The sequence below is a fragment of the Aulonocara sp. 'chitande type north' Nkhata Bay genome, linkage group LG11 (genome assembly GCF_057382095.1).
Source record: "Aulonocara sp. 'chitande type north' Nkhata Bay isolate Kocher_YH1m ecotype deep benthic linkage group LG11, A_spYH_male_GT1.1, whole genome shotgun sequence".
NCBI lineage: Eukaryota > Metazoa > Chordata > Actinopteri > Cichliformes > Cichlidae > Aulonocara > Aulonocara sp. 'chitande type north' Nkhata Bay.
The window spans coordinates 7574875-7599143 of record NC_141354.1 but is presented as its reverse complement, the minus strand read 5'-3'; the positions used below and the strand labels follow the sequence as shown (position 1 = coordinate 7599143).

Below are 24269 nucleotides of genomic sequence, written 5' to 3'. Positions count from 1 at the left end.
CCACAAAGGATACACCCGACCCATCCTTCAAATTCGGGTAAAGGAGGAGGCATTTGTCGGCTGCATTCGGAGGAGTCTACGAATTTGGACAGCCTTTGTTGCGTCGCTGTGACATAAGGAGGATGCAGCCCATGATTTTTGACACCCCCTATGACAGATGGGACATGACAGCAAGACTGACATACAAGAGACACTGAGGATAAAACACGGGGAAAAGGAAACACTAAAGGGAACTAAACCAGAACCAGAAGAGATCATCACAATAATCCGAAAACTCACAAGTGCAAGAAAATAAACTAGGAAACATAAGTCATTCTAAGAACACAACAATACTAATTAACCAAGATTCAAAAGTCCACAAACACAAAACACTGGGTCAAAGACCCAGAATCATGGCAGGAACCGCTTAGATATACAGTGGAGGAAAAATGTGTAAATTTTGTAAATCTGTTTGTAAGTTTGCTCACTTACAAAGAAATTGCCTTTTTTTCAAGGTTGTTTCATTTTAATGGAAATAAATCGATTTGCACGTCACTGAGTGAAATAACCACTTCACTTATATAAACAGGACTTAGTACTTGGTGGAAATCCTTATTGGCAAACACAGCAATAAGACTTTCTTGTAGCTGCTCAACACATTTGCACACATCTCTGGAGGAGTTTTGTCCCACTTCTCTTTACAGAAACTCTTTAAATCATTTAGGTTTCTTGGCTGCAACTTGGCAACTCAAAGCTTTAGCTCCCTCCACAGATTTCCTACAGGACTGGGAATTGGAGACTGGATTGGACACCCCATGATGCTAATATGCTTCTTCTTTAACCATTTGTTTGTTACCCTGATGGTATGTTTTGGGTCATTTTCATGCTGGAGGATCAAACCAAAACCAGCTTTTGGTGTTTTGGCTGAAAGAAGTCTCTGAATCATTTGTTTATTAGCAAAACTAAAAGGGCCCTGAATGTAGCTTTTTTAGAAGGAAGACCTAAAAGGTGCCACCAGGTGTCAATCCATTATAATAGAATGTTACCAATATTGAAAATTCAAGGTTTTAGCCCCCATAAGCAGGAAATTCTGGCTTCGCTTTTGCACAGTGAGAGGAAATGAAACCCATCTTTTGAACAGTCATTGGTATTTAAAATAGAAATGTTAGGAATCCTAAACAATCCTTGATATTGATATTAAAAATAGATAATATACCCAGTAAAGTAATATTGTCCGCATTCCTTATCCAACCACCTAATCCTTCAGACATCCCAATGCCTGCTTAAGTGACATTTTTCAAGGTGGGTTTTAGCATTCAGCTGCTGGCTGTCAATTGTCAGTTTTTCATCTTACCTACACATGACAATGAAGGGGTCATCTCTCAGAGGACCTTGTACTGACCTGTGGACTCTCTTCAGTTTTCAAGGAATGGCAATGCCCTCAGCTTTCAATAATCATGGACCTTCCCTGAAGAGTCAGTATGAATACAGATAAACTTCCCCTGGTAATCAAATGAGCCTTGTACTGAGTGAGAGGACTTTCTGCTGAAAGAGTCCTCTCCCCTTGAATGGAGGGGGGGCTTTGAATCTTAATGTGGCAACCACTAATGTCTATAATGATGCCATCAATGGCACATACTCTGTTGAATACTGCTGCATGAGTCCAGTTATCACAGTCTTATAGGCATCTGATAAATGAGAAAATATTCAGACAGGTTTGATCCAGATCTTGGCTCAGACATTTCCATCATGCTACCATTATTGTTCCAAGTCAGCACTTTCCCCTTCAAAACAATGAAATTAATGAAAAGGCCTGCTCTAAAATTTACTGTTTGTATCTTGTCTGTCATAAGTGCCTGTTAATATTTTAAACTTTAATAACTGAAGTGTGCTTTGAATTGTGTCATACCTTATCTGATTAGTTCCTTTGTTCTTTCTTGTCTATCAAAATGTATCAAAACAGCTTTGAAATCTAAGCATTAAAATATGAGTCCTCGTCTTCCTGGGATCCATGTTGTTTCTACACGAAAGAAAAAAAAAAAGCTTACAGACAAAGCACCCTCTCTTGAGCATTAGAATTAAGCTATAATTTATGGGTTGAGTGTAACGTATTATAATTCCCAGCAATAAAGTCTATGTCTGGTGTTATATCTGATTTTCAGGCATTTTATGTGATTTAGGTCTCATTTCAGATAAAATAATTAGAGTGGGTAATGCTGAAAATGACAGCCTTAACACTGCATTTAGTCTGTTACTAGACTCAATTTGCTTCTCTCCAAATGTAAAAGAGCCCACCCACCACATTAATCACACTCTGGATCTTGTTCTAACATATGGCAGAGAAACTGAACATTTAACAGTATTTCCTGAAAACCCTCTTTTGTCAGATTATTTCTTAATCACATTTAATTCACAACAGATTAAACAGCAGTGAGAAATAATTTTCATTATAGCAGATGTCTCCTCCACTGTTATCTAGAGCAGCTACCTAAACTCTACTCACATGGACATTGATTACTCCATTAACAGTGTTACGTCCTCACTGTCTGCGATCTTGTTATTGTGACAAAAAGAGGGCTTCAAAATCAGAAGTGCGTGACTCTCTGGTATAATTCACAAATGCATGTCGTAAAGCAGATAACCCGGATAAGTCGGAGAGGAAAAGCATCTTACTAATCTAGAAAATGACCATTTAGCCTGGAAAAATATTTTTTTGCTCTATAAAAAGGCTTCTACAAAGTTATGTTCAAGGTGGTGGTAATTAAACCATTACTTAAAAAGTGAAGGTTACAAATAATCTTTTTAATGCCTCTGACAGTGGACTCATCCCTGTGCTAGAAATGAGATATTCTTCAATGGCTAAGTCAGCCCCAGAAGAGCATGCTTTTAATCATTTTTATCTGCCTTCAGATAAAACTGAAAGATATTCATGCAGGATCTGAAGTCAGATGCAGTAAAGGCCTGGCAGACCATCTCAAGGGAGGAAACACACGATTTGGCAACACTTATTGCAATGCTTTTGTTAAAAGCAAAATCAGAACTTTAGTCAAAAATATATTTTCTGATGCATTTTAGTGACTTGATTTGAATAAAGAATGGTTTACAGAGACAACACAACATAATAATGAAGTTGCTCATTAAAACTAGTGCAAGAATTAAATAACAACATACTCTATAAATGCAGATTTACTCCATACATTTCACCAAAACCTAAACAGGTATCAGTGATGTGTGTTTAGCTGATTTTTTTAAAGTGTTTCAAGGCGCATACTGTGGATGGACAGTAAATGTATGGCTGGTTGAGCCAGTGAAGGGACATCAGTAATGAGACCATCTGTTTGACCTTGTAAACAGCAGCATTGGCGCTCTGAACAGTCTGCTCAAGTGAGGAGAAAAGTGTATTGCAGTACTTGACTTAAAAAGAAATATGATAAATCTGAGAAGGTGCATCTAGCAGAATGGCAGTGTTTGATTGCCTGGGATCAGAGTGCATCGACTGTCCAGCACACGAAAAGACTTTTCGCTTGCTAAACATCTTTTACCAGTTAATAGAGAGTGGATCACTCCATCTAGACAGTCATAGACCTTCATAGACCATCCATCTGCACCACAACCAATCTGTGATGAAAAGAGATTTGTTTTGTATGCTTTTTTTTTTTAACTCTGTAACATCAGGTGTATCATAAATGACATGTGAGTTTTTGAGACCTCTAATAACATTTAGAGGTGATTTTAATTGTTCCCGACAACAGCTGACCAAATTGGGGTTAACTCGCTGATTGGTTTAATTTCTACTGGTGTTTTTAACTTTCACTCTAGAATTAGAAACAAAAAAAACTACTTGATTTGCTTTAGGAATAGATTGTAAATCATACTTAAATTTGTCCCTTTACAGTATTACACCACACACTGAGATGTTCTGCTAACCCAGTGCACTTAAAGGTCACCACAAGGAATCCACTTGTTGGTGGTGACTCATCTGTTAAAGCTTCTCAATGCATAATTCAAACAGAGTCAGAACTTTAGGAAGTCCATCTTGCAGTTTAACTGCTGCTGTAACCTGCGTCTACTATCCAGCACAGATTGTGAAATGGAATTGCATCAGACAGGATGGAGTACCAAAGCGGCACAACGTGGCTTACAATAATATTTTATATTTGCAAAGATCTCACAGTCTGTAGCCCATTTAGACTCTAACCAGGTGATGTCTAATTATTTTTAATATCAGCTAGATTATGTTTTCAGTTGTCTTGTAGAGAGGCTCCCTCTTTTTTACTCCTTTTTAAATTTTGGGTTCCTGCTCTGCTGTTGTTAGGGCTTTTGAAATGTAATAAGTCAGTTATTCCAATTATTATTGCTTTAGTTATTTTTGCCAATGCATAATAAGTTATTTAATTATTTCAATTTCTTTATTAAATTGTTGTTGGGTCATTTAAAAGATGTCATGAAAAAGATATCCTTTTATAACCTACACTGGGCTGAAGAGTGGCAGGAAACTTTTAGATTAGTATTTTGAAGTCTTTTAACAAATATAATCAAAGGAAAAATCATTCAGTGGGTAAATGTGAATTGGTGAGTGGTTAAAAATAGGCTGAATTCAAGTCTATGTAATAGCTACCTTTCACTTTTCAGCCAAAATTGGATGTCAAAGAACTGGTGGTTGATCCAAGAAAACATCATCAATGGACATCGGGTACTTTGAACATCTTGGATTTGAGTAGTTTTATCACATATGTTTTCTTTTATCTAAACAATATCACAGAATGTTCCACTACAGGCTGTCGATGTTTCACTCTGTTTGACATCAAACATTGTGATAATGTCAGCATTTTTAATGGCTGGTAAACAAGCTTCACTGCAGTTATTTCTATGTCCTTTTCTGAAGTTTTAACAGCCTCTCTGCAGTCCTGTGAAAAACTAAGTGTGTCCTTACTGTTTCCATCAGGACTAAGAAGGTAAGTAGCAGCCAAGTGTTACTACTCAAATACAAGTGATAAACTAATCATGAGTAAATGTATCCAATTTTATGTTTTGGCAGTTTGCTATTCTGAAGCATTCAGGTGCATCAACACAATGCCACAATCTTACCAGGAGTTAGTGACACAGCAAATTCACCCCTAGGTCAGACTGTTTAATGCTCAGAGAAAGGACAGAAAATACAAGGACTACATCTCAGACTCCACAGGTTTCAATTAGCATGTTAAATATTTAAGTTCATAACAGTACAATTAGAAAAAGACTTCACAAGTATGACTTGTTGTATCTGAGACAACCACAAGACTCATCCAAGAAGAGGAATGTCCTTATGATAGGTGAGAGCAAAGTGGAGATATTTGGTTTTAATGCACAACACGATGTTTGGTGGAAAAGCAAAGAGAACATGTCAGTACAATCATCTCATATGACCTACCAAGGATGGTGGTGGAGAGGTGCTGATTTGGGCTCGTTTTATAGTCAAAGGACCTCGGGGCCTTGCAGTCATTGAATTGACCACGAACTCTATGTATCAAAGTAGAGTCAAATGTTTGGTCATTTATCTGACAGCTAAAGCTTGGCTGAAATAAAGTCATGACAAAGCGCAGCAGCAAATCTACAGCAGAATGACTGATAAAGAAATTAATTTATGCTGTTCAATTCCACCATCAGGCCGGGGTCTTTCTGTGTGGAGTTTGCATGTTCTCCCCGTGTTTGCGTGGGTTCTCTCCGGGTACTCCGGCTTCCTCCCACCGTCCAAAGACATGCAGCTTGTGGGGATAGGTTAATTGGATAATCCAAATTGCCACTAGGTGTGAATGTGTGAGTGAATGTGAGTGCGAATGGTTGTCTGTCCCTATGTGTTAGCCCTGCGACAGACTAGCGACCTGTCCAGGGTGTACCCCGCCTTTCGCCCTATGACAGCTGGGATAGGCTCCAGCGCCCCCCGCGACCCTGAAAAGGATAAGCAGAAGCGAATGGATGGATGGATGGATGGATAAATGAATGCCTGCAAACCTCAATGACCTGAAGCAATGTTGTAAAGAAGCCAAATTATAAATTTTAAATGTAAAGGCCAAAATATCTCCATAACTATGTGAGAGACCAATATACCGAAAAGTGGCCTGAGCTAATTAGAGTCCATTGAAAACTCTCTTTTTCAATGGCTGTAGGAATACCTCCTTGTAAGGAATTGTACAGCAGATGATATTCCAATTATATTTGTCCAAAAAGCACAAAAAACTATAAAACTAAACTTGAAAACTAGGAAAAGAACACTGAGAAACTAGAAAGATGGAACTAACACTGAAATCAGGACCACAGGGAGACTTATGAGGAGGTACAACATGACAAAGGGCAATGGAAAAACACAGAGCTTAAATATATAAAGGAGTAACAAGGGAATAGGAAACAAGAGAGAAATACAGCTGGGACTAATTAGACATAATGAGACAAGGGAAAGCAAAACTCACAGCAAAAATCACAAAGACACAGACAAGACACTGAGACATAAGACACGACTGGCAGGAGAGATAGAGGGAACACGGAGACGAGAACACGGGGAAGGCAAAGTAACAGAAACCTAAATTCTAGAAACTAATATAAGATAAGCAGAAAACAATGAAAATCCAAAACCATGAATAACAATAATCAAGGACTATAAATTCACCAATAAACACCCAAAACGCATGTTCTACATGTAGACTTTTTGGGGATGGTTATATTCAGGTGGAACCCCTTTGTGATTGCCAACAAATTCTAAACTGAAATTTCAGATTTCTTTTGTAATTTAATTACACAAATCTTACATTTAACAAGTTGTTTCCTAGTAATTTGAATGCATATGTTACACTTTTAAGTGCAATAGTTTAGTGACTAACAGGCCATTTGTGCCACAAAATGAAAAACTTATAAAAACCTATTAGGCCTTAGTGACACATTAAAGTCTCTACTGAAACATTCAGAAGTAATATCTTTTTGTGATTGCTTTGCATGGCTGCTGGGCAGACCCCATTTGAGAGGTCATTGAGTTGCACTACAGACAATCTGTAGTGCCTCCTAGAGAATACTGATTAGTGAAAGAACAACTCCATTAATCTGTACTCTGCTCTTAACGGGGTCAGCAGTAATTCTCAGAAGGAAACTATTTTGACAGAAGGAAATAAGCAGAGGAGAAGCAGCCAGTGCTGGAAAACAAAAAGATGCTTACAGCCATCCAGTAGAATTTAAAGGATTTCACTTTAGGCACCAGGCTTTTTCATTTCCTGCTGCAAAGTACATCCTTTGTTTTTTCAAACAAAGTTATAGTCAGTCCAACTCACTGCAGAAATAATACAGTTGTCCATCCATCGAGCTAGCTTCCACTTATCCTTTTCAGGGTTGCGGGGGGCGCTGGAGCCTATCCCAGCTGTCATAGGGCGAGGGGCAAGGTACACCCTGGAACAGTTACCAATCTGTCGCAGGGCTAACATATAGAGACAGACAACCATTCGTGCTCACATTCACACCTATGGGAAATTTGGATTAATCAATTAACCTATCCCCACAAACTACATGTCTTTGGAGGGTGGGAGGAAAGACCCCGGCCTGATGGTGGAATTGAACTCAGGACCTTCTTACTGTGCGGCAGCTGTGCTAACCACTGTTCCACCTTGCTGCCGCGTGATATAATACAGTTGTATTAGTTGTGAATTTACGGACTTTTACCATGTTATAAAATGAAACAAATTCACAAAGAAACTCTCTAAGATCCTGCTCCTCTGTTTAACTTATGTAACACAAAGCTGTTGTGGCTGCTGAGGGATGATTTGAAAATTCCCTTGTGGGGCTGGCATCAGAACACTGTGACAAAAAAGCTTCTTTTTTTTAATGGAAGCTGACTATTAGATTCCTCGTTTTGATGAGGGAGAGTTGTGCTCCCAAACATCATTAGTGACCAATGCTGAGAGAGAAAACACCTACCTGTAGCTCTTTTTGTCTGTGTGAGTCTCGATAAATCAGAATGTTTTTGACTTGGACCCCGGAGTGCTGGTGCATCAAAAGCATCTTATTTTCTGTGAAACCTCGGAACAGCCATTGTTCTTCCTTCACACAAACACCAGCTCGACCTAACATTTCATTTGCAAATACGACATTGGCTCGCATACACAGGACGGATGATGTTATTTGATGTCTCTATGGTATAGGAGCCTGTCTATATATGGCTTAGGTTCTTTCTCTGTGGCTGACACTATCCATATGAATAAGTGAACATTTGTTTTAAAGTTTTACAGTAACACGTCAGCACTGTGCTCACAGGCACCACCGGATGACTGATGTGAAAGTAGGCGAAAGTTTACTCCACAAATGCTCCACTCAATGCGCATCAAAGCATCCAAATATCCCCTTCTCTGCTCGGCAGCTCATAGTATTGTGACGCCCGCTCCAGCGTGTTCGGCCATTTTGTTAGTAACCTTTGACCTCCCGCGAAAAAATGATAATTATAGTTTTTCCCCGAGCGGTCGATTGAAAAAAAAAATAAAACATTTGTATTAAAATGAATGTGTGTGCGTTCATAATGTAAATACCGTAAAGTCTAATTTAATTAAACAATACAAATATTCACGTCACGTGAGGGGCGGAGACTGCGTGTCTGCGAAGAAGGACAGTCTAGCCTTCAGATTTGCGTCACCGCTGTGTAGGTGGAGTTTAATAAACTCGGCCGTCTGCTCCTTGCTATCTAAAATATAACAGGACACTGGCGAAAATTCTCACCGTCTCACACTTTTGTTTAATCAGTTTTCTGTTTAACGTTTATTCAGCTGTGTGAAAATCCCGGAGGAACCCACCCACAGTTTATGGGTTTGTTTTGGAAGTTCAGTTAATGCTAGAAATGTGTTTTGGAGTTTGTACGTGTTTTGTCTTTAGGGGCCACCGCATATATTTGTATAAATGTGTGTATGACTGGATATGTAAAGCGCTATATAAATACACACACACACACACACACACACACACACACATATATATATATATATATATATATATATATATATATATATATATATATATATATATATATATATATATATATATATATATATATATTAGGGGTGCAACGATATTCGTATCGATATTGAACCGTTCGATACAGTGCTTTCGGTTCGGTACGCATATGTACCGAACAATACAACATTTGTAATTTATTTTATCAATTCTCCTTCTGACGATGCTGTCTGTGTTGAGCGCTCAGTGAATCTGTGTTCGACTACTCCGCCTAGGCTGCACTGTCCAGTGCAGATCCACTGAGCGCTCAACACAGACAGCATAGTCAGAAGGAAGAGCGCAGGGCAAGCTAGCGAGACAGAAGTTAAGCTCTCCTTGCAACAGGCAAATTGAACCTCATTCAGATCTGGCGTTTGGAATTATTTTGGTTTTCATGTGATGTATGACCCTGAAGGTAAGCCAGTCATGGACTAAAGTAAAACAGTATGTTGGATGTGCCATGCAATGCTCAATTACATGGGTGGGAACTAGTGTGTTAGCGCAGTTAGCTCGTTAACGTGTTGGCCGTCTAGCCCCATGCACGGAGCGATCGGCGGTAGCTCGTTAACGGAGATTTGCCGTGTTGTGGCGTTAAGGTCATTTCAACGAGATTAACCTGAAAGCACTAGTGGGAACACAACGAATATGACTGCACATTTACGCCGACATCATCCTAGTGCAAAGACAAGTGGAAGCAGACAAAAAAAAGCAAGCATGCTACTAACTTTAGCCGAGTCATTTAGACAGCTGTTAGCACATGATTCTCCTTATGCTGCTGAGAATATAGCCCAGAAGAAGCGGATAGTATAGCTTTTATTTTGGAAAGAGACATTTCTCTGTAATAAACTCTCTTTTCCAAAGATGAGTGATTCCTCAATCAGATACAGGGCTCGCAATATCCCTAGCCCGACGTCCCGGAGCTAGCGATTTTTTTCAGTCGGGCTACCAAAATCTATCTCTTCCCTGCCCGTCGGGCTATTGTAGGAAGGAAAAATATATGTCAATGCTTTTGCATTCTTTCAGAAATGTAGCTGGGTAATTATGTCATTGGCATCGGTGAGCCACTGTCAATATGTGACATATTGAAGTCGCGTTTGAATTTGCGCTTGTTTTTTTGCTTTCACTTTGCAATCGTGTGAACTGTGTATAGAGAGTGACAGTACTGATTGGTGAGTGATGATAATTTGTGCACCAATTCCTCTGACATCGTCTTATCAATCGTTAGCTTACTATGCAAACATGACAAGTGAAATCTCCCGCAGCTTAAACATGTGAGAGGTTGATCGCGCAGAGAATCGCTGAGCTTATGTGAGTCCATGTGTAAAAGCATTTCAGTTCTGCTGAGCCAAATAAGACAGGTCAGGGTGAAGAAGTGACAGCCAAAGAAAAGCTTACCACAAAACGGAAAAGTTATGACAAATCAGACTATAAGGCAAAAAGAAAGTGCAGCTTTATGGTTTCATGGACAAAAGAATTTCTGTGGCTGCAGTATGACGAGCTATATAACCAGGGCTGCACATAAGTGGTCCGCAGGTGCGCATTCGCTGTCAAAATAAAAAACACGCACAAGGGTTAGGGTTAAATTTAAAAACTGTACTTTTGAGTTAAAATATATATTTATAATCTTAATAAATGACAAATTAAAAAGGCATGAACATTTTTTTTGTATCGAAAAAATATCGAACCGTGACACCAAAGTATCGAACCGAACCGTGAATTTTGTGTATCGTTGCACCCCTAATAGCAAACACTTCACCTTGTACAAAAGTCAAGACAGCTTAACATAAATTGTATTGCACCATCAGTATTATGAAAATACATCTTCTGTAGAAATTTACAAACCTTGTTGGGAGGAATAAAATCAAAATGTTCCCACACAGGGGAGGACATCCTCCTCTTCTTAGCTGGCTCCATTCTCTCCTGACTTTCTCTCCTCACTCTCATAAACCTCCAAACACTCACTAACTGCAGCTCTCCATCAAACACCCACATTTTGAATGAAGTCTGAGGGCTTTATATCGCTGTCATAGCTCGCGGCAAAGTTTGAACCACTTAATGAACCAGTCACGTGGTACAGCCGGGCAGCGAGGCTTCGGACGTCACCATTTTCAGCTCCTCCCATAAATGAAGCAAGCCTCGATACGCGCATCGCGGAAACGCCCCCTCAATTACTCGACACAAGCTTCGAAGCCTCGATACAGAACGTCACATCACTAATTAAAACATTGCTGTTGGCCACATGCCGGCAAAGTTATGTGACATTAGTGATGTTTGTACTTTCAGCATTTACTTTGTTTTAAACCCTTTACTTTATACGCCGTTAGATAGTCGACCTTAATCTTACAGAGAATGTGATGATTTTGTGGATAATTAAAGTCAGTCATATATCCACAAACACAACAGGCTGAAAGTCAGTGATGCTGCTCGGTTTGCAGTCCTGAACATCACGGCACAAGCAGGATTCACTGCACTGTTAATGTTAGCTATGTTATATTGCTGCCTCTGTTCGGTGGTGTCGAGCCAAACGGACTTTAACGTGTGTTTGAACGAGCTGACGGTTCACTCGTTAAGCTGAAGGAAAGATGCTTTAATCAAGGGGGTCACACATGTGTCCACTGTACCATCTGGAACTCTTCTTGTTTACACCCGTAATAACACAAACACTAAATCCTCCTGTTTGTAGCAGTGTGTACACCTGAGACTGTCACCTGTCTGTCCTGCACTCTCTCTCTGTTTCTTTCTCTCTGATTGTGGAATAAAAGTATGAACATGTGTTTATAAGTTACACTTGTGTTTGAATCCTGCAGCTTATCACACATTTGATTTCCATGTGTGACGACTGCAAGTGTCCAGAGTGAGGACAGACTGAGGGACCCACTGCTGCACATCATCTGTGAGGCTTTGCACCCCTGATGATCCACCAGGACAAACTCAGCGGTGTGTGAGGAAGAGGAGGAGGAAGAGCCAGCAGCAGCTGACAGATGGAGAGAATAGACAGACTGTTCCCTGTTTGTGAAGGACTGCTAGGAAAGTTTAACATAACTGTCTGTGCTGAATCAGTCTTATTAGGTAATGTTCAAATAATGTTATCATCCCAGTGTTTTCAGTGTGGGAGAAAGTACTCAGGGCCTTCAAGTTACACACTATGAAAGGCAGCAACAAGTTTAATGTTCAGAAACCTAAAGTCTGTATCAGCAGCAGAATGGAGCTAAAAATTTATTTTTAGCTGATCCAAAATACTCAAAGCTTCATAGAACTGAAAACAATGTTGGTTTCAGTTCTATGAAGCTTTGAGTATTTTGGATCAGTAGCTGCTGTGTTTGTTGCATCATATTGCTGTAACTGTTTATATGCTTTATATATTCTGAGCTAAGTTGATCTATAGTGTTACATCATATTCTAGGATGTTATGTGTTTATAGACTTTCTGCCCAGTTTGACCCATTTAGCAGAAGTCAGCCTGTTTAAGGCTCTGATATCTATTCTGTGTGACTTACAGCAGTTATGACATGGTCTGATTTTCTCACCCAATAAAGGAATATTTCATATATCATTCTACTCTTCATTCTATCAGACACAGTTTTCACAGCTCGTACGTTTTCCTTTTTACACATGTATGTAAACATTGAGCCAAATGTAATAATGCCAACGTATTAAACAAACAATATTTGTCTCTTATATATAATACATCTGTATATACACTGTCAAAGATACTCGACTTTGAGTGAAGATGTAAGGTGACAGGAAATAGCTGCAACTTTTGCAACTCTTTACTAAAGCTCAGAGTTCAAGTTCACTGCTGTAATAACTAATAACGATTAATATGGTAAATAACTTTGGTATTGGCCATATTATATTTACATTACCACAGAGAGATGATTTTAGTCTCATGAACAACATTAGCTAATTGTTATTTACTAACTAATCTTAAATGACTGTTCAGCACAGAAATGAGGCCCAACAATCATGTTTACAGTCCCGTGGTCTCAGCCTCAGATACTCAGCTAATCAAAGTGATGTCATGACAAAAATGAATGACCAACAAAACATTTTTCTCCTTCATTTCTGTCACACAAAGCTGTATGTAACGTGTCTCGCGGTTAGTATCATGGTTGCTAGGCAACCTGAACAGCGCGACAAAGGCCCATTTCACGAGCCTCTCACTTCCGCACTTCTCGTACTTGCAGTACTCACCGTACTATAAGTACCGTGCTCGTACTCCGAAGCATGCGGTCGCTGGATTGGGACACAGCCTGAGAGCTCCTCGATCCCGGATCGTGAGACTGCCCTTCAGTTGTCCAGCTTGCTACAGTGAAGTTAATTGTACCAACGGCTGCCTCTGTTATTTCCCGGCAGGAGTACGGAAGAAGACACGGCACGGGAGTCAGGGGCGCGCACGGAGATTTATTGCATAATATTTACATCACTGTAAATAAACGCAACTGCATTCATCGCACACAGTCCTGCGTTTTGGGCCCTATTTTCCCCACATCGCCACGGTCTGCCAGCGCAACCGTGACAGATAACTTCAAAGTCCTGCAAATGTAAAACTTGAAAAAGATCACAGCAGCTGAGGACACGTCGCTGTTGTATCGGGATTGTTTAACATTATTTAAAAGTAGGAATTTAAAAAATATCAACAAAGGGAAATTTTCAAACGTACACAGATGTGGACTGCCAGTCAAGCAGTTTATCTTCCTAACCAGAGACCTTCTTAAGCTCTTAACCGCTGCTCCGGATCAAAGCATTACGCTCTGTTGCGTCACTCGGTGACATCACAGTGAGCGAACGCTGCCATTGATCCAAAAGGTATAAATAGCCTGCTACACCCGCCTACTGACAGAACCTGCCAGCTTCATACTGCGGTCACATTGTTTTGCCCAGGTGTAAAACTTTAGATATATTTGTGAAAAAATGGTTTCGGATTCGTCTTCGTCGTTTTATGACAGTGATGAGGGTTTACAAACGAACGCCCTCATTCAAAGTAAAACATGTAAATACATGGTATATAAGCTCCTCGGACAAGGAAGCTTTGGGAGAGTGGTGGAATGTGTAAAATTAGACACTTTTGAAAGGGTAGCAGTCAAGGCAGCTAAAAGGGAATACAACGAGTTTGCTTGGAAAGAGGCCGCTGCTGTAAAAGAACTGAGTGTTCTGGATAGGGATCGGTGCAATTTGGTAAAGTACTACGAAGTTTTCGAGTACAAACATCGCACCTTCATTTCAATGGAAATGCTAGACATTAGTCTGCATGATTTCGTGACTAAAAGGTCTCGCGGTCCACTGGCTCTCTGTGATATTCGGGTCATTTTAAAGCAGATGTTTGTGGCTCTTACCGCTCTGAAGAGCAGAGGTATGATGCATGCAGACATCAAACCTGATAATATCATGCTTGTAAATCAGTCTCAACAGCCATATAAAGTTAAACTTATTGATTTTGGTTTTGCCACAAGTCCTGCAAAAATTCCACCTGGCACTATTATTCAGGCCCTTAGTTACAGGGCCCCTGAGGTCATGTTGGGCATACCGGTGACTGAATCGGCAGACATGTGGACTCTCGGTTGTGTCGCAGCTTTTCTATACTTGGGCCACCACCTGTTTTTCAGCAGGTGTGAATATCAAATGATGCAAACTTTTGTTCACATGCTTGGTCAGCCTAATAAACGCATGTTACAGGAAGGGAGGTACAGTACGAAATATTTCTGGATGAGGAAAGGGATAATAGAACGCACATGGGTACTGAAGACACCAGCTCAGTATTCAGCATCTACAGGCACTGTGATCAACCAAAGTAATACAATCACAGAAAAATATGCATGCATAGATGATTTAGCCAAACACCACCCACAGCCAAACACAGAATCCGAAGTGGAAGACACAGCGGCATTTTTAAGCCTGCTCAAATGGATGCTGTGTGTGGATCCTGTAAAAAGAATCACACCTGTTGAGGGTCTGGGACATCGTTTCATTACAATGAAACATCTTCCTGAGGACCCTGCCGTAGATTGCTACACGAAGTCATCCTGCACGAGCATGGAAGTGTGCCCACTCCTCAGTCTAGAAAATGAAATCGACAGCTTTGTTACCACCAGTGAAATCAAAAGGAACAGCGAACAGAGCGGTGGGAGATCTAGACGGGCTTCCACTTTTAACAACTGTGTGAAAACAGCTAAAATCCAAAGAAACCGACAGAGAAGAGCAGCTGCACGCAAAAAGAATCAGCCTGCATTTCGCAGGTGGGCATGGCAAGAAGAAGATGACATGTCTTGTAGGCTGGGTGTCAAACAAAAGCTTGTTATCCAAATACCGCTGGTAGGATCTTACTCTGAATCCAGTGATTTAGATTCTAGCACAGAAAGTAGAGACAGCAGAGAAGGAATAATCACACCAAAGCCTCCGAAAGCTCAGCTTTCATTAGGGAAAAGGATCAAAAACTTTTTCGTAAAGTCCAGTGAAATCAAAAGGAACAGCGAACAGAGCGGTGGGAGATCTAGACTGTGTTCCACTTTTAACAACTGTGTGAATGCAGCTAAAATCCAAAGAAACCAACAGAGACCAGCAGCTGCATGCAAAAAGAATCAGCCTGCATTTCGCAGGTTGGCATGGCAAGAAGAAGATGACATGTCTTGTAGGCTGGGTGTCAAACAAAAGCCTGGTACCCAAATACCGCTGGTAGGATCTTCTGAATCCAGTGATTTAGATTCTAGCACAGAAAGTACAGACAGCAGTGAAGGAATAATCACACCAAAGCCTCCGAAAGGTCGGCTTTCATTAGGGAAAAGGATCAAAAACTTTTTCTTAAGGCTGTTTTGCTTTTCTTCATATGATGAAGAATCTTAAGATCAACCCTCCCCAACCGGTCGTGGCAGATGGCCGCCCCTCCCTGAGCCTGGTTCTGTCACAGGTTTCTTCCTGTTAAAAGGGAGTTTTTCCTGTCCACCGTTGCCAAAGTGCTTGCTCACAGGGGGTCATATGATTGTTGGGGTTTCTTTCTTATATTGTAGGGTCTTTACTCTACAGTATAAAATGCCTTGAGGCAACTTTTTTTTGTTAATGTTTTTAATGTACAAAATAAAATGTAATCAACTTGAATCAACTCTTACTCTCAAGTGTTTTTGTTTTGTCGCTGGTGTCACTGCCTCTCGGTCCGCCACTTTTTGATAAGTGTTAACCTGATCTGCTTCAGATTGAATTGATCGGGGCCCTGGTTGCTCCACAGTTCAACTTGAGGTGACTGGATGAGGGCTGGTCTCAGCACTGCGGTTCTTTGTTGTGTGGTGTCCCACTGATGCAAATTACAATTTCATGCAGTGAAGTCATAACAACAACCGGTTTAAACTGGTTTGTTGTCTGGATTTTGAATGTCTACCTTTTTCTGTTTATTTAGGTTAACAGTCTGATCATATTCTGATTCTTGACAATAATCTGCTTTTCTTGTCACATAATAAAAAGGCATATAACTCTGTATTTACACAACGTTAGACAGTTCAAATGAAGGTGTAATACACTGATTACAAATCATTTTGCTCATTAGTGACTGTAGCTTTTGTATGTTCCTCATCTTCTCCTAGACAAGTGGATATAGTATATATGTTATATGTAGTTTATATGGTTTTGGTTTTATATATGTATTTTTAGAAAATGAATTAGTTCACTTACAGGCTGCCACTGTCATGGTCCCTGTGCCCCGCTGGTCAATCCTCTATTGGGCAATATGTTTGTGGTTTGTTTGCTCTCTCGCCCTCTCTCTCTCACTCTCTCTCTCTCTCTCGCCACGGCGATGCTCACTGCGGGCTCCCGCTGCTGGCCCACACACCTGCTCATCACCACACCGGCCGCTGATCCCAGCTGATTACTGCACTACTTAGATGGCGAGTCTGCACTAGTCTTCGCTGGATCGTTGAGCTATCAGTGTCAGTTAGACTTGTGTTTCGGCTAACCTTCACCTTGAGAATTTCTTATTATTATCCTGCTAACCCGACGTTTTTTGTGTAGATCGTTTTTGGAACCCGATGCGGAGAGGAGTGATTGAAGGGGGAACTTTTTGTACAGAAAGTGTGGAACACCCTTCTCCCAATCCTGTTTCCCACGGACCCTGGCGACCCGGACCCGTTTCCCCTGCACGTTGTATATAGCCACTTGGTGTATGTGTTCACTGTAAATAAACGCACTGTCCTTCGCTTAAAGGAAAACCCTGGCCTGCGCCTGAGTCTCTTTCGGAACCCCTAACAGAACGATCCAGCCATTATGGACTCAGCAGGACAGGACCCCGTGGGCCGGGCTCTGGCCGCCCAGGAAGCCGCGCTGGCCCGCCATGAACAAATGCTCGGGCAGCTACGGCAGGATGTCGCCACATTGACCCTGGCGGTGGCGCAGTTAATACCGCTGGAGGGAAATGCGCAACCAGGGAATCCCCAGCCGCCCAGCCCGGCTCCCCAGGCGGCACCGCCCGCCGTAGCGTCAGGTAGCTCACCGCGGGTCGGTACGCCGTCTGACGGACCTTTACCCACACCGGAACCATTCTCGGGTGAGTCTGACAAATGTGCCGGATTTTTGGCTCAGGTGTCTCTGACGTTTCGCGAGCTGCAGCGTTTTCATAGCAACGATGGGGCGAAGATCACTTATTTAGTTCAACTTCTGAGGGGCCGTGCACTAAAGTGGGCCCAGGTTGTGTTAAACTCTGATCCTGTCATCACCTACGCTGACTTTCTCTCCAAATTTAAGAATGTGTTTAACCCAGGCACCGGGGCAGAGGCCGCTGCTCTCCGTCTCCTCAACTTCAAACAAGGTAGGAGAAGCATGTCTGAATACGCTATCGACTTCTGGATTCTGGCAGAAGAGGCAGGGTGGAATCAGGAGGCGCTACGGAGCACGTTGCTGAACAATATCAGAGAAGAATTAAGGGACAAGCTAATCATGCGTGATCTCCCTGCCTCCTTTAATGAGCTAATGTCCCTGTGCATTAAGGTGGATGAGCGGTTACGGGCTCGCCGGTCGCAGCGGAACTACAACCTCCATGAGGCTGCGGGAGTCTCTGGCACCGGCGCCATGGCAGATGCCGGCCCCTCCCGGACTCACGAGAGCGGGGACGGAGAGGAACCCATGCAGCTGGGCGGCTCCCATCTCACCGCAGCGGAGCGTCAGCGCCGGATTACCGCCGGTGAGTGCCTCTATTGTGGTCACAGGGGACATGTTGTGGCTACCTGCCCTTCGCGGGCAAAAGGGCGCGCCCGCCAGTGATGGTAGGAGTACTGGTGGGCGAGCTGAGCCAGGAAGAAGCTCCTCCCCGTTTAACACTACCGGCCACGCTTTCCATTCACTCTAAGAGCCGCTCCCTATCTGTGTTAATCGACTCTGGGGCGGAACAAAACTTTATTGACTGTCAGTTAGCCCGGCAACTTGGGTTACTATTGGAGCCCCTGCCTCATGCATTACGTGTTACGGCATTGTCAGGTCAACGCCTTCCAGACATCACTCTGGTGACTGAGCCTGTCGAGCTCACCCTCTCTGGCAATCATTCTGAAGAAATCTGTTTTTTGGTGTTTAAAGCAACTCGCACTCCACTAGTTCTCGGCCATCCTTGGCTACAACAGCACAACCCTCACATAGATTGGCTAAAGGGGCGTGTCACTGGGTGGGGGGAGGACTGCCACATGACCTGCCTTAAAGCAGCCTCGCCTCCAAGCACTGAAACGCCCTCTCCTGGGGTATTGAAATCAGCTGATTTAACTAATGTGCCCTCTGTTTATCACGACCTAGCTGAGGTGTTTCAAAAGGCCCGCGCCCAGTCACTTCCTCCGCATAGACCCTATGACTGTGCTATCGAACTGCTCCCGGGAGCTCCTTTACCCACCAGTCGGCTATATAGCATCTCACTTCCAGAACGAGACGCTATGGACAAGTACATCACGGAATCCCTGGCTGCCGGCCTCATTCGGGCCTCCACCTCTCCAGTCGCGGCAGGCTTCTTCTTTGTCGAAAAGAAGGATAAAACCCTCCGGCCATGCATTGACTATCGCGGATTAAACAACATCACAGTAAAAAATAAATACCCTCTGCCGCTCCTCAGTTCGGCCTTCGAGCTCCTCCAGGGGGCTACTGTTTTCACCAAACTGGATTTGCGAAACGCATACCATCTGGTTCGCATCCGTGAGGGCGATGAGTGGAAGACCGCCTTCAACACCCACCTCGGCCACTTCGAGTACCTTGTCATGCCCTTTGGTCTCACTAACGCCCCTGCGGTGTTCCAAGCCCTGGTGAACGACGTGCTCAGAGACTTCATTAACCGTTTTGTTTTTGTCTATCTAGATGACATCCTGATCTTTTCCAGAAACCAATCCGAGCACGAGACCCATGTCAGACAGGTCCTGCAACGACTCCTCGAAAACCGATTGTTCGTCAAAGGAGAAAAGTGTGAGTTCCACGTCTCCACCGTTGCATTCATGCATGCAGTTATGACATGGTCTGATTTTCTCACCCAATAAAGGAATATTTCATATATCATTCTACTCTTCATTCTATCAGACACAGTTTTCACAGCTCGTACGTTTTCCTTTTTACACATGTATGTAAATATTGAGCCAAATGTAATAATGCCAACGTATTAAACAAACAATATTTGTCTCTTATATATAATACATCTGTATATACACTGTCAAAGATACTCGACTTTGAGTGAAGATGTAAGGTGACAGGAAATAGCTGCAACTTTTGCAACTCTTTACTAAAGCTCAGAGTTCAAGTTCACTGCTGTAATAACTAATAACGATTAATATGGTAAATAACTTTGGTATTGGCCATATTATATTTACATTACCACAGAGAGATGATTTTAGTCTCATGAACAACATTAGCTAATTGTTATTTACTAACTAATCTTAAATGACTGTTCAGCACAGAAATGAGGCCCAACAATCATGTTTACAGTCCCGTGGTCTCAGCCTCAGATACTCAGCTAATCAAAGTGATGTCATGACAAAAATGAATGACCAACAAAACATTTTTCTCCTTCATTTCTGTCACACAAAGCTGTATGTAACGTGTCTCGCGGTTAGTATCATGGTTGCTAGGCAACCTGAACAGCGCGACAAAGGCCCATTTCACGAGCCTCTCACTTCCGCACTTCTCGTACTTGCAGTACTCACCGTACTATAAGTACCGTGCTCGTACTCCGAAGCATGCGGTCGCTGGATTGGGACACAGCCTGAGAGCTCCGCGATCCCGGATTATTGCGTGAGACTGCCCTTCAGTTGTCCAGCTTGCTACAGTGAAGTTAATTGTACCAACGGCTGCCTCTGTTATTTCCCGACAGGAGTACGGAAGAAGACACGGCACGGGAGTCAGGGGCGCGCACGGAGATTTATTGCATAATATTTACATCACTGTAAATAAACGCAACTGCATTCATCGCACACAGTCCTGGGTTTTGGGCCCTATTTTCCCCACATCGCCACGGTCTGCCAGCGCAACCGTGACAGATAACTTCAAAGTCCTGCAAATGTAAAACTTGAAAAAGATCACAGCAGCTGAGGACACGTCGCTGTTGTATCGGGATTGTTTAACATTATTTAAAAGTAGGAATTTAAAAAATATCAACAAAGGGAAATTTTCAAACGTACACAGATGTGGACTGCCAGTCAAGCAGTTTATCTTCCTAACCAGAGACCTTCTTAAGCTCTTAACCGCTGCTCCGGATCAAAGCATTACGCTCTGTTGCGTCACTCGGTGACATCACAGTGAGCGAACGCTGCCATTGATCCAAAAGGTATAAATAGCCTGCTACACCCGCCTACTGACAGAACCTGCCAGCTTCATACTGCGGTCACATTGTTTTGCCCAGGTGTAAAACTTTAGATATATTTGTGAAAAAATGGTTTCGGATTCGTCTTCGTTGTCTTATGACAGTGATGAGGGTTTACAAACGAACGCCCTCATTCAAAGTAAAACATGTAAATACATGGTATATAAGCTCCTCGGACAAGGAAGCTTTGGGAGAGTGGTGGAATGTGTAAAATTAGACACTTTTGAAAGGGTAGCAGTCAAGGCAGCTAAAAGGGAATACAACGAGTTTGCTTGGAAAGAGGCCGCTGCTGTAAAAGAACTGAGTGTTCTGGATAGGGATCGGTGCAATTTGGTAAAGTACTACGAAGTTTTCGAGTACAAACATCGCACCTTCATTTCAATGGAAATGCTAGACATTAGTCTGCATGATTTCGTGACTAAAAGGTCTCGCGGTCCACTGGCTCTCTGTGATATTCGGGTCATTTTAAAGCAGATGTTTGTGGCTCTTACCGCTCTGAAGAGCAGAGGTATGATGCATGCAGACATCAAACCTGATAATATCATGCTTGTAAATCAGTCTCAACAGCCATATAAAGTTAAACTTATTGATTTTGGTTTTGCCACAAGTCCTGCAAAAATTCCACCTGGCACTATTATTCAGGCCCTTAGTTACAGGGCCCCTGAGGTCATGTTGGGCATACCGGTGACTGAAGCGGCAGACATGTGGACTCTCGGTTGTGTCGCAGCTTTTCTATACTTGGGCCACCACCTGTTTTTCAGCAGGTGTGAATATCAAATGATGCAAACTTTTGTTCACATGCTTGGTCAGCCTAATAAACGCATGTTACAGGAAGGGAGGTACAGTACGAAATATTTCTGGATGAGGAAAGGGATAATAGAACGCACATGGGTACTGAAGACACCAGCTCAGTATTCAGCATCTACAGGCACTGTGATCAAACAAAGTAATACAATCACAGAAAAATATGCATGCATAGATGATTTCGCCAAACACCACCCACAGCCAAACACAGAATCCGAAGTGGAAGACACAGCGGCATTTTTAAGCCTGCTCAAATGGATGCTGTGTGTGGATCCTGTAAAAAGAATCACACCTGTTGAGGGTCTGGGACATCGTTTCATTACAATGAAACATCTTCCTGAGGACCCTGCAGTAGATTGCTACACGAAGTCATCCTGCACGAGCATGGAAGTGTGCCCACTCCTCAGTCTAGAAAATGAAATCGACAGCTTTGTTACCACCAGTGAAATCAAAAGGAACAGCGAACAGAGCGGTGGGAGATCTAGACGGGCTTCCACTTTTAACAACTGTGTGAAAACAGCTAAAATCCAAAGAAACCGACAGAGAAGAGCAGCTGCACGCAAAAAGAATCAGCCTGCATTTCGCAGGTGGGCATGGCAAGAAGAAGATGACATGTCTTGTAGGCTGGGTGTCAAACAAAAGCTTGTTATCCAAATACCGCTGGTAGGATCTTACTCTGAATCCAGTGATTTAGATTCTAGCACAGAAAGTAGAGACAGCAGAGAAGGAATAATCACACCAAAGCCTCCGAAAGCTCAGCTTTCATTAGGGAAAAGGATCAAAAACTTTTTCGTAAAGTCCAGTGAAATCAAAAGGAACAGCGAACAGAGCGGTGGGAGATCTAGACTGTGTTCCACTTTTAACAACTGTGTGAATGCAGCTAAAATCCAAAGAAACCGACAGAGACCAGCAGCTGCACGCAAAAAGAATCAGCCTGCATTTCGCAGGTTGGCATGGCAAGAAGAAGATGACATGTCTTGTAGGCTGGGTGTCAAACAAAAGCCTGGTACCCAAATACCGCTGGTAGGATCTTCTGAATCCAGTGATTTAGATTCTAGCACAGAAAGTACAGACAGCAGTGAAGGAATAATCACACCAAAGCCTCCGAAAGGTCGGCTTTCATTAGGGAAAAGGATCAAAAACTTTTTCTTAAGGCTGTTTTGCTTTTCTTCATATGATGAAGAATCTTAAGATCAACCCTCCCCAACCGGTCGTGGCAGATGGCCGCCCCTCCCTGAGCCTGGTTCTGTCACAGGTTTCTTCCTGTTAAAAGGGAGTTTTTCCTGTCCACCGTTGCCAAAGTGCTTGCTCACAGGGGGTCATATGATTGTTGGGGTTTCTTTCTTATATTGTAGGGTCTTTACTCTACAGTATAAAATGCCTTGAGGCAACTTTTTTTTGTTAATGTTTTTAATGTACAAAATAAAATGTAATCAACTTGAATCAACTCTTACTCTCAAGTGTTTTTGTTTTGTCGCTGGTGTCACTGCCTCTCGGTCCGCCACTTTTTGATAAGTGTTAACCTGATCTGCTTCAGATTGAATTGATCGGGGCCCTGGTTGCTCCACAGTTCAACTTGAGGTGACTGGATGAGGGCTGGTCTCAGCACTGCGGTTCTTTGTTGTGTGGTGTGAAAATAAATGGCCAGCTCTTGTTCCCACTGATGCAAATTACGATTTCATGCAGTGAAGTCATAACAACAACCGGTTTAAACTGGTTTGTTGTCTGGATTTTGAATGTCTACCTTTTTCTGTTTATTTAGGTTAACAGTCTGATCATATTCTGATTCTTGACAATAATCTGCTTTTCTTGTCACATAATAAAAAGGCATATAACTCTGTATTTACACAACGTTAGACAGTTCAAATGAAGGTGTAATACACTGATTACAAATCATTTTGCTCATTAGTGACTGTAGCTTTTGTATGTTCCTCATCTTCTCCTAGACAAGTGGATATAGTATATATGTTATATGTAGTTTATATGGTTTTGGTTTTATATATGTATTTTTAGAAAATGAATTAGTTCACTTACAGGCTGCCACGGCTTACGCTGAAGGCTCTTTGAAATTACCTCTCATATGTTGTTGACTTATTCATTGTGACTTGTATTATACTATGCCCATTTTTCATAATGGTTTTCAGTGTCAGTGCTGCCATAAAATACATCTACAGGAAGCGGTGTCTGAAAAGGGCTGGGAAAATCATCAAAGACCCCAGTCACCCATCACATGGACTCTTCACCCTCCTGCCCTCTGGGAGGCGCCACAGGAGCCTCCGGACTAAGACCACCAGGTACCGGAACAGCTTCTTCCCCACAGCTGTCAGACTCCTGAACTCTGCCTCCTGACATCTGACCCACGTTAAACTCATGGACTGAACATACACACCCCCACAATGGACAACTGTACCCTCAAACACACAATAATAACATGGAGTGAACTACCACTCACAACCACTAGTACTTTATATAGCCTCTGTAGAAACTATCTACACCCTCACTTATCTTAACTGCACTACTGTATAGCTCTGTGTAAATAATCATTCTGTACATTCGATAATCTTTAATCCTACAACTGTTTACAACTTGCATAGTTCCCATTTCTGTATAGCTGTATATCTCAGATTCTGTAAAGTTATTTATTTCATATTCTGTATAGTTTTTTATATTTATATCCTGTCCATATCCTG

General features: G+C 42.1%; 3 protein-coding genes across 4 annotated transcripts in view; 2 read left to right on the top strand and 1 right to left on the bottom strand.

Annotated features, from left to right (window-relative positions):
* mc2r (melanocortin 2 receptor) overlaps positions 1-13377 on the bottom strand; it is a 39308-nt gene extending 25931 nt beyond the window's left edge. The window contains exon 1 of one of the 2 annotated variants that reach the window (XM_086310345.1): positions 13170-13377. The gene's annotated coding sequence lies outside the window, so the exon portion shown is untranslated. The remainder of the gene's footprint in view (positions 1-13169) is intronic. The other variant, XM_086310346.1, reaches the window with a different exon arrangement.
* Positions 13378-13490: 113 nt separating this feature from the next.
* On the top strand, positions 13491-16067 carry LOC147318414 (homeodomain-interacting protein kinase 1-like). The gene has a single exon (XM_086310341.1). It carries the CDS (start codon positions 13890-13892, stop codon positions 15813-15815), a length of 1926 nt encoding a protein of 641 aa, XP_086166467.1. The 5' UTR covers positions 13491-13889; the 3' UTR covers positions 15816-16067.
* Positions 16068-20341: 4274 nt separating this feature from the next.
* LOC147318413 (homeodomain-interacting protein kinase 1-like) lies at positions 20342-23022 on the top strand. Its single transcript, XM_086310342.1, has one exon. The coding sequence runs from the start codon at positions 20845-20847 to the stop codon at positions 22768-22770; it is 1926 nt and encodes a 641-aa protein (XP_086166468.1). The 5' UTR covers positions 20342-20844; the 3' UTR covers positions 22771-23022.
* The last annotated feature ends 1247 nt before the right edge of the window (positions 23023-24269 follow it).